This window comes from Dicentrarchus labrax, unplaced genomic scaffold (assembly GCF_905237075.1).
Source record: "Dicentrarchus labrax unplaced genomic scaffold, dlabrax2021, whole genome shotgun sequence".
Lineage (NCBI taxonomy): Eukaryota > Metazoa > Chordata > Actinopteri > Moronidae > Dicentrarchus > Dicentrarchus labrax.
In genome coordinates, this window is record NW_026136716.1 from 888,346 (window position 1) to 899,343 (window position 10,998).

The window sequence follows — 10,998 nt, forward strand, 5'->3', positions numbered from 1 at the left end:
TATTACAGTAATATTGCAGTAATATTGCAGTATTATTGCAGTATTATTACAGTAATATAATATATATAATATAATACATTACAGTATTATTACAGTAATATTGCAGTATTATTGCAGTATTATTACAGTAATATAATATATATAATATAATACATTACAGTATTATTACAGTAATATTGCAGTACTATTGCAGTATTATTACAGTAATATTATAGTATTATTACAGTAATATTGCAATATTATTACAGTATTATTACAGTATTATTACAGTAATATTACAGTAATATTGCAGTATTATTACAGTAATATTATAGTATTATTACAGTAATATTATAGTAATATTACAGTAATATTGCAGTATTATTACAGTAATATTATAGTATTATTACAGTAATATTATAGTAATATTACAGTAATATTGCAGTATTATTACAGTAATATTATAGTATTATTACAGTAATATTATAGTATTATTACAGTATTATTGCAGTATTATTACAGTAATATTGCAGTATTATTGCAGTATTATTACAGTAATATTATAGTATTATTACAGTAATATTACAGTATTATTGCAGTATTATTACAGTAATATTGCAGTATTATTACAGTAATATTGCAGTATTATTGCAGTATTATTACAGTAATATTATAGTATTATTACAGTAATATTATAGTATTATTGCAGTATTATTACAGTAATATTGCAGTATTATTACAGTTATTTTGCAGTATTATTGCAGTATTATTATAGTATTATTACAGTAATATTATAGTATTATTACAGTAATATTGCAGTATTATTACAGTATTATTACAGTAATATTATAGTATTATTGCAGTATTATTACAGTAATATTGCAGTATTATTACAGTTATTTTGCAGTATTATTGCAGTATTATTATAGTATTATTACAGTAATATTATAGTATTATTACAGTAATATTGCAGTATTATTACAGTATTATTACAGTAATATTATAGTATTATTGCAGTATTATTACAGTAATATTGCAGTATTATTACAGTTATTTTGCAGTATTATTGCAGTATTATTATAGTATTATTACAGTAATATTATAGTATTATTACAGTAATATTGCAGTATTATTACAGTATTATTACAGTAATATTGCAGTATTATTACAGTATTATTACAGTAATATTGCAGTATTATTACAGTATTATTACAGTATTATTACAGTATTATTACAGTAATATTGCAGTATTATTACAGTATTATTACAGTAATATTATAGTATTACAGTAATAATACACGAACATGTGATACTGACTTCCTTCACTAGAGAGCGATATTATACTTCTTTAACACACACAGTCGGTCCTCAGGGATGATGGGTAATGTAGTTCTTCAGTTCATTCCAGGATGAGATCAGACAATAAAACAATGACCATGTTTGACCTGGTTCAGATTAATCTGGACTACCTCAGTCTGTTTCTGTGTGGTAGACCTGGTTAAACCTGGTTAGTTCTGGTTTGACCTGGTTAGACGTGGTTAGTCCTGGTTAAACCTGGTTAAACCTGGTTAGTTCTGGTTTGACCTGGTTAGTTCTGGTTTTACCTGGTTAGTCCTGGTTAGTTCTGGTTAGTTCTGGTTTGACCTGGTTAGTTCTGGTTAGACCTGGTTAGTTCTGGTTTGACCTGGTTAGTCCTGGTTAGTCCTGGTTAAACCTGGTTAGTTCTGGTTTGACCTGGTTAGTTCTGGTTTGACCTGGTTAGACCTGGTTAGTCCTGGTTAGACCTGGTTAGTTCTGGTTTGACCAGGTTAGTTCTGGTTTGACCTGGTTAGTCCTGGTTAGTCCTGGTTAAACCTGGTTAGTTCTGGTTTGACCTGGTTAGTTCTGGTTTGACCTGGTTAGACCTGGTTAGTCCTGGTTAGACCTGGTTAGTTCTGGTTTGACCTGGTTAGTTCTGGTTTTACCTGGTTAGTCCTGGTTAGTTCTGGTTAGTTCTGGTTTGACATGGTTAGACCTGGTTAGTTCTGGTTTGACCTGGTTGGTCCTGGTTAGTCCTGGTTAGTCCTGGTTAGTTCTGGTTTGACCTGGTTAGTTCTGGTTTGACCTGGTTAGACCTGGTTAGACCTGGTTAGTTCTGGTTTGATCTGGTTAGTCCTGGTTAGTCCTGGTTAAACCTGGTTAGTTCTGGTTTGACCTGGTTTGTTCTGGTTTGACCTGGTTAGACCTGGTTAGTCCTGGTTAGACCTGGTTAGTTCTGATTAGTCCTGGTTAGACCTGGTTGTGTGGTGGTTGCTACCTGGCCAGAGCGCAGATGTTTCCCACTGTGTAGAGGACAGCGAACACAACGAGACCAGCAACTGGGATCCACAGCAAACAGGTACCCTGGAGACAAAGAGACAGACAGGCTGTTACCATGGATACAGACGGGAGGCTATCATAGAAACAGGATGCAGGGCAGGTAGACATGTCCTTACCATGGATACAGTTAGAAAACAAAAAACAGGTGGTTCAGAAACAGGCAGGTTGTTACCATGGAAACAGAAGGGAGGACAGAGACATCCTGTTACCATAGGTACAGACAGGAAGACAAAAAGGGCTGTTACCATAGAAACCACATAGAAGACATGGATACAGACAGGAGAAACACTAGAAACATGAAAAAAAGACATCCAGGGATGTTACCATGGAAACAGAGAAGACAACCGACAGACAAGCTGTTACCATGGATACAATGTAACTAATCGGACAAGACAGAAAAGACAAGGTCAGGTTACCGTAGTTACAGACACTGTCAGGTTACCGTAGGAACAGACAGTCAGGTTACCGTAGGAACAGACACAGTCAGGTTACCGTAGGAACAGACACAGTCAGGTTACCGTAGTTACAGACATAGTCAGGTTACCGTAGGAACAGACACAGTCAGGTTACCGTAGTTACAGACATAGTCAGGTTACCGTAGGAAGAGTGTCACACGCTGACTCACCAGGATGGAGCACACACATCCTAGAATGAAGCAGATGAGGAAACCCTTCATCCTCGTCCCCCAGGCCAGAGTCGACGCCTGATTGGCTCTCTGCAGGGATGATAATATAATAATAATAATCATCATCATCATTGTTATGTTCACTATAAAGACACAATCCTCTCGGTTCTTCATGGTTTTAGCACATTAATGGAAACTAATATTTAATTCCAACTGCACTATAAATAACTGACAATAATAATAATAATAATAATAACACACTAATGATCAACTGCTGAAATGAACACTTATCAACACACGTTGTTAAAGGGACAGAGAGAGAGAGAGAGAGATGAGAGAGAGAATGAGACAGGACGAGAGAGAGACACAGAGAGAGAGAGACAGAGAGAGAGAGAAGGAGACAGAGAGACGGGAGAGAGAGAGACACAGAGAGAGAGAGAGAGAAGGAGACAGAGATTTTTTTTTTTTTTTTGATTTTTGAACAATACTTTATTTACATTTAACTAACTGTAACAAACAGGTACACAATCAATAGATCAGTTGAGGAAGGATGTGAACTTTAACTCTCCACCGGTCACCCGGCACAACAGCTCCTCATGAGCCCACTGCTGCTCAAACACATCTGTATTCCCTGTGACCCTGTGGAAGCAAAACTCCAGCCTCAGTCTGGCCTTCACATTGTACCTCCACAGGGTCACAGGGTCAAGGGTCGGCCCACCCTGCAGTCTGTCCCTACGAGTCAGGTAGATCGACATTTTAGCCTCACCAATTAAAAAGTTTAGGAGTCGACACTTTACTTTTTCTGTTTTTTTAAAACCAACTCCACAAATAAAAACAGGGGCAGTAAAAATGACACCAAATAGATTAAAAACACGAGTTAAAACGTTAAAAATGTCTGCCAATCTCCTGCACTCAGTAAAAACATGGAAAATGTTCTCAGTCAGTCCACAGAAGGGGCACTCCTTTACAACACTGTGATTAAGAACAGATAAAAAGGCATTGGTGGCAATGGCACCATGTAAAATCCTCCACTGGAGATCTCCAGTTCTTTTTTTTAGAGGAGGTTTGTATAATGTTCTCCACTGGGGGCTCAGCCCAGCCAACCTCTCAGTCCACACACACTGCGCTCTGTCACACAGGCGAGTTTTGTGGATCGTTTTTAGACAGTTTGTGTACAGAGTTTTTTTGTCAGCCTTGTGTAGGCTCAATGTACTCCCATCATTGTGTCTCAGGAGGGGGCCGCTGAGCTCTGTGAAACCAGGGCACAAGTAGATCTCGGGATAAGGGTCTGTGGGGTCCGGCTCAGCCTCTCCCCAGCCGTATTTGAGGAGAAGGATTCTCTCCTTCTCCGTCAGCCTCCTCCTCCAGAGCTCTAGGCTCCTCTGCATCAGCCGGACAGAGCGCACCCCCAGCACAGAGCCCAGAGAGTGGACATCTGTGAGCTCTGGTCCTGCTGCATCTATCAGTTGTTTGAGGCAGACAACTCTTGAGCTGCACAGCACCCCCATCAGCCCAGGCACGGTGCTGCAGCACACATCCATCTTTGCACCACAGATTATAGGCTCCTTTAATAACCAGTGCAGAGAGTTACACTTCTCACTTCTTTTACATTTAAAAAGCCCCCAGGATTTAAAAACACCCTGATAAAAAGGAGGCAAGCCACCTAACTTTAAGAATTTAAAATCAGTTAAAAACAGAGCAGCATCCAGCCCCAGGTTATTGACACGCCTGAGTATGCAGCTGGCCACGTCTCTCCACACCAGATCTTCAGGTCCAGTCAGATACTTTTGAATGAACTGGAGCCTGAAGGTGGCTGTCCTGCTAGCCAGGTGGACCAGGCCCTGGCCCCCCTCATCTCTGGACAAAAACAATACAGACTGTGGTATCCAGTGCAATTTGTTCCAGAAGAAATTGACAATCTTCACTTGAATCTGGGCAATGAGACCTGTTGGAGGGTCCAGGCAGGCTAACCGGTGCCATAACATGGAGGCTACCAGGTTGTTTAGGATTAGGACCCTCCCTCTAAAAGATATTTGTGGGTGGAGCCACCTCCACTTAGCCAGTTTGTTATCCACTTTTTCTAAAATGTTTTCCTAGTTTTTCTTTCCATTGTCGCTGTTTCCGAGATAAATACTGAGATACTTTAAGCCTTCTCTTCTCCATATCAGGCTTTGAGGGAGAACAGGGAGGCCCTCCCGCCATTCACCAACAGCAAGAGCCTCGCTCTTCCTCCAGTTCACCCTCGCAGCCGACACAACAGAAAACTTCTCGATTACAGAATTTAAAACACACACATCCGGTTGATCTTTGATAAAAACAACGACATCGTCAGCATAAGCAGATAAAACAACACTACTGTTAAAACCAGGTAAAAACAGGCCTCTAACAGATGATCTTATCTTTTGTAGGAGGGGTTCCAGGGAGAGTGCATAGAGCATCCCAGACAGGGCACAGCCCTGTCGGACCCCTCTATGCACTCTAAAAGGAGCACACAAGCCACCATTAAACTTTAGCACACTCTCAATGTCACTGTACAACACCTTGATCTTGGCTATGAGACCAGCGCTGAACCCAAACCTCTCCATGACCTTCCAAAGGAAGTCGTGTTCAACGTGGTCAAAAGCCTTTTCTTGATCTAATGAGATCAATCCAGTGTTTATGCCTAATGAACTGGAGACCTCCAAAACATCCCGAATGAGGTAGATATTATCTACCATAGACCTGCCGGGCACACAGTACGTCTGGTCCCGGTGGAGAATCTGCTCCATGGTTCCTTTCAGCCTATTGGCCAGGACTTTGGACAGTATTTTGTAGTCAGTGCAGAGGAGAGAGACAGGACGCCAGTTTCTGATTTCTTGCAAATTACCTTTCTTTGGCAAGAGGGTAATTATGGCTCTCCGACATGAGAGTGGCAGTGACCCAGACACCAGGCTCTCATTAAACACATCTATGATGTCATGGGCCAAGATGTCCCAGAAGGCTTTGTAGAACTCTACAGTGAGGCCGTCGATGCCTGGAGCCTTTCGCCCCTGCATGCTCTGCAGTGCAGCGTAGAGCTCTTGTGGAGTCAGTGGGCTGTCGAGCTGTGAATTAGCCTCTCTAGATATCTGAGGAAGTCCACCACAGACCTCCTCCATCAGTTCTTCGTTCTCCTTGAACTCACTTTCAAACAACGAGGCATAAAACTCAACAGCTCTTTTCCTTATCAGGCCTGGCTCTGTCAGCTCTTGCCCTGTCTCAGAGAGCAGAGAGTGGATTTGTCTCCTCTGCCCTTGTTTCTTCTCAAGCCCAAAGAAGAAACTCGATGGAGCATCCATCTCCGTGATGTTATGAACCCGGGACCGGACCAGCGCCCCCTGTACTTTAGTGTCCAGCAGGTTGGCTAAAGCCATCTTTTTAGTCTTGAGGTTTTCAATATATCCTCGATTTCCTGTGGACTCACTTGTACACTCGAGATCCACAATATCAGTCTCCAGATCTCTGATAGATCTGGTGATGTCGCGTGTGACATTGAGCGTGTGCTGCTGACATAAAAGTTTAATTTGAATCTTCCCATGGTCCCACCATTGCCTCAGACTGACAAACTCGGTTTTTTTCTGTTTAAAATCATTCCAAAAATAACTTAAAGCCTCCTTGAAAGATTTATCAACAGTTAAAACAGAGTTAAAATGCCAATAGGCGCTTTTGGGTAAAATGTTTCTGATAAAAACATTACATAAAACCAAAGAATGATCAGTAAAACCAACTGGTAAAATCTTACACATTTTTATAACACTGACTTTGTGCTTAAAAACATAAAAACGATCAAGTCTGGCCAAAGAGATTCTGTTTTCTCTAACGTGGGACCATGTGTACTGTCTGCAGCCTGTGTGCATCCTTCTCCACACGTCCACCAGGCCATGGGAGGAGACCAGCTGCCTCAAGGCATGCTGGGATACTGGATGAGGCTCTGCATGGTTGCGATCTAAAATCTCATTTTCAGTACAATTAAAATCCTCACCCACAAATAAATAATCCTCCGGGCCACAGCTGTTTAAAATATCATTCATATTTTCAAAGAAGTGTTTCCTCTCTGCACCGTTGTTTGGAGCATAAATGTTGATAAAAACCACATTAAAATGTTCAAAACGAGCTCTGACTGAAAGACACCTCCCCTCCACAACATGCCTGACCTCCAGAGAGGTTGGAGTAAAACCTCTGGAGAACAGGAAGCCCACTCCTCCACTGAGGGTGGTGTTATGGCTTAAAATCAGTTCTCCTTCCCATTCTCTGCTCCAGTCTGCCTCGTTTCCAACATCACTGTGAGTTTCTTGTAGAAACAGAACATCAATATGTTTCATTTTAGCCGTTTCAAACACTACTGCTCTCTTTCTTGTTTCTCTGGCACCATTGACATTCAGACTGCCTACTTTAAAAACATTCATAATGATAAAGATGTTAAGAACAAAACTAAAAACAATCAATGAAATAAATAAGAATAAAATCCCTACATTCACCATCATTAAAAACTCAGTTGTTTTCTGACTTTAATAATCAGTTTTTTCAGTCTGAATATTTCTTGGTCAGTCAGCTCTGACTCTGCTCTGTGTTTCACAGTATACCTGGCTGAGTTATAGAAACCCTGCATATCAGGGAAGTACTGCTCTAACACTGGCTTCCTCATCCCTTTGGTCTGTTGTAAAAAAGACTTCAGTACATTGGCAGTATACACCTGAGCAGCAGCCTGCTGAGTGTGAGACAGGTCACTGCTGTCAGACACACACCCTTCACTGTCACTGCTGTCAGATAGAGCTGCTCTGTTCTCTGCAGCACTCGGTTTACCGGCCAGACGTCCGGCTTTACCACCCACCTCCACGGTCAACATGCTTCTCCTCTTACTGCGCTGTTTAAGAGGAGCAGACCCCCACCCAGACTCACAGGTAGAGGTGGGCGATATATATTGTTTGCGATAATATCGTCATTGTTGTTTTGACGATGTGCAAATTTCCATTAAATGTCCAGCTCAGACAATTCTAATCACATTTTAAAGGATATCGACTGATTATCGTTATCGCCAAAATCCCAAAAAATATTGAGATATTATTTTTTGCCCATATCGCCCACCCCTACTCACAGGCCTCCATCTCTTCAGCCTCAGCTACTGTGCTCCCCTCACTCAGCTCACCTGCTAATTTACCTGTCTCACACGACTCACCTACAGCCTCACCTGCCTCTCTCTCCTTACCTGCTTCACACTGTTTACCAACGACCTCAAATCCTTCACACAACTCACCTGTTCTTTTACCTGCCTCACCCAACTCACCTACAACCTCACCCCACCCAACTCACCACAACCTCACCCCTCACCCAACTCACCTACAACCTCACCTGCCTCACCCACTTCACCAGGAACCTCACCTGCCTCTCCACGGACACCTGTTTCACCCACATCCTCGACCAATTCACCTGCATCTTTATCTAAAATACCACCTGTCACCCCCACCTTACCTGTCACCTCACCCGTTTCCCCTCCCACCTCCTCCCTCTCACTACTCACCTCAGTGCTCCCTCCAGCCTGGCTCTGCATCTCTTCCACCTGTTTCTCTGCAGCTCCTGCTTCTTTTTCTTGCCCTGCGGCACCGGCCCCCCCACCGGCCACCGCGGCCGACACCGCCCGAATCCCCGCAGGAGCAGGCGGCGCGGGCGCGGCAGCCGCCGCACCGCGGCTCGGACAGACCTTAATCAAATGTCCCTCTTCGCCACATCCGAAACATTTCACAGTGGATGATGTCGCAAAGAGGATGTACTCGAAATCATCCACACGGACTCTGAACCGGTAATCAAACTCCTCGTTTTTGTTGTTCAGCAACATGAAGAGCTGTCTGCGGTGAGACACTACATGTCTCAGGAGGGGAGACTTACAGCCCGACAGCACTTTTCTTATGGGTGACACCACCTTTCCATGTCTGGACAGCTCTTTAATCAAGAAATCATCACTGATGAACGGAGGAACGTTTGACAGGAACAGAACCACCGCACTGTTCATCCGGGCAGCGGACTTCACAGAGCCGTGCCCGATGATTTCCCCCACGGCCAGTGCTACCTCCTCCACCCTGCACGGAGAGCCGGCTCCGGTTTTAATACCGTGCTTCCGTGTCAGCCTGGAGAAAACGCTGCTGGACGCCATACCGGCGCCTCAGAGCGAGGCTGACAAACAACAAACAAACACTAAACTAACCAACAAACAACCAAACACCAACCAAAACAACACTAAACTAACACAACTACATTCACAAACACAACACAACGAAAATATACCGAAAGAAGGAAATAGAGAAAAACACTCAATTTCATCCAACTCTTCCACTCACACTCACACTCACACTCCACTCAGAGAGAGAGAGAGAGAGAGAGAGAGAGAGAGAGATACAGAGAGAGATACAGAGAGAGAGAGAGAGAGACAGAGAGAGAGAGACAGAGAGAGAGAGAGACAGAGAGAGAGATACAGAGAGAGAGAGAGAGAGAGACAGACACACACACAGAGACAGAGAGAGAGATACAGAGAGAGAGAGAGAGCTTCAGGTCAAAGGAAATATTAACTCTTCGGAATAAAAGTCAACTGTCAACATAAAGTAAACAATACCATTACTGCAGTAATAGAGTATTATTACAGTGGTAGTACTTTTACTGCAGTAATAGAGTAGTATTACAGTGGTATTAGTACTTTTACTGCAGTAATAGAGTAGTATTACAGTGGTATTAGTACTTTTACTGCAGTAATAGAGTAGTATTACAGTTATACTTTACTGCAGTAAAGAGTATTATTACAGTGGTATTAGTACTTTTACTGCAGTAATAGAGTATTATTACAGTGGTATTAGTACTTTTACTGCAGTAATAGAGTAGTATTACAGTGGTATTAGTACTTTTACTGCAGTAATAGAGTAGTATTACAGCGGTATTAGTACTTTTACTGCAGTAATAGAGTATTATTACAGTGGTATTAGTACTTTTACTGCAGTAATAGAGTAGTATTACAGTGGTATTAGTACTTTTACTGCAGTAATAGAGTATTATTACAGTGGTAGTACTTTTACTGCAGTAATAGAGTAGTATTACAGTATTAGTATTTTTACTGCAGTAATAGAGTATTATTACAGTGGTATTAGTACTTTTACTGCAGTAATAGAGTAGTATTACAGCGGTATTAGTACTTTTACTGCAGTAATAGAGTATTACTACAGTATTAGTATTTTTACTGCAGTAATAGAGTAGTATTACAGTGGTATTAGTACTTTTACTGCAGTAATAGAGTAGTATTACATTAACTTTATATGTGGTGCAGTTTGTGTCGCCAGTGCTGGTTTCTAACTGGTGTAACGCTCCCAGTAACAAGCCACCCAGCTAACCCCAGCTGCCGTTACCTCCAGGATTCCGGGTCCGTCAGAGTTTCCCGGGTTTCCGTCATCCTGCCCGCTCAGCACCTTCTTCAGTTTATCCATAAAGTCCTGTTGTTGTGTGCCTGCCTGTGGATGAACCCTCTCGGAGCTTCCAGAAGCTTCCCAGGTGAGTGCGGTTACAGGTGAGTGCGGTTACAGGTGAGTGCGGTTACAGGTGCTCGACGTTAGACACCGAACAGTCAACAGGTGCAGCACTTCCGCCTGCAGTACCGCCTCTGGCCACAACGCGAGCAGAGGGGGCGCTGTTTCCCCCACATCAACCCCAGGCAGGAAACATATTTACAACCACAATAATGATGTTTACCAGAAATTAACTCAAAGAACAAACTCTGTGTGTAACTGAGATTATTACAAAACATTTGTTATTTCCATTTTATAAATCTGTATACTTTTTACTCCACTACATTTGTCTGACAGCTTAAGTTACTAAACAATACACTAAATAAACAAATTAAAACCCCTCTGGGAGAAGCTGGAAATCGGCTGCCTGATGGTATAATAATATATATATATATATATATATATATATATATATATATATATATATAGTGCAACACTTTATACAGGAGCTGAAATCAGCTCAACCTGCAGTAAAAT

At 41.9% G+C, this 10,998-nt stretch overlaps 1 protein-coding gene across 2 annotated transcripts in view; it reads right to left on the minus strand.

Moving 5' to 3' along the window:
• Positions 1-10,608, minus strand: part of LOC127378374 (vesicle transport protein SFT2B) — a 12,603-nt gene extending 1,995 nt beyond the window's left edge. The window contains exons 1-3 of one of the 2 annotated variants that reach the window (XM_051427144.1): positions 10,366-10,608; positions 2,963-3,052; positions 2,276-2,361 (exon numbers count right to left, since the gene is read on the minus strand). In XM_051427144.1, coding sequence (XP_051283104.1) covers positions 2,276-2,361; positions 2,963-3,052; positions 10,366-10,443 — 254 coding nt within the window. In that variant the 5' untranslated portion in view covers positions 10,444-10,608. The remainder of the gene's footprint in view (positions 1-2,275; positions 2,362-2,962; positions 3,053-10,365) is intronic. The other variant, XM_051427143.1, reaches the window with a different exon arrangement.
• Positions 10,609-10,998: the final 390 nt, after the last annotated feature.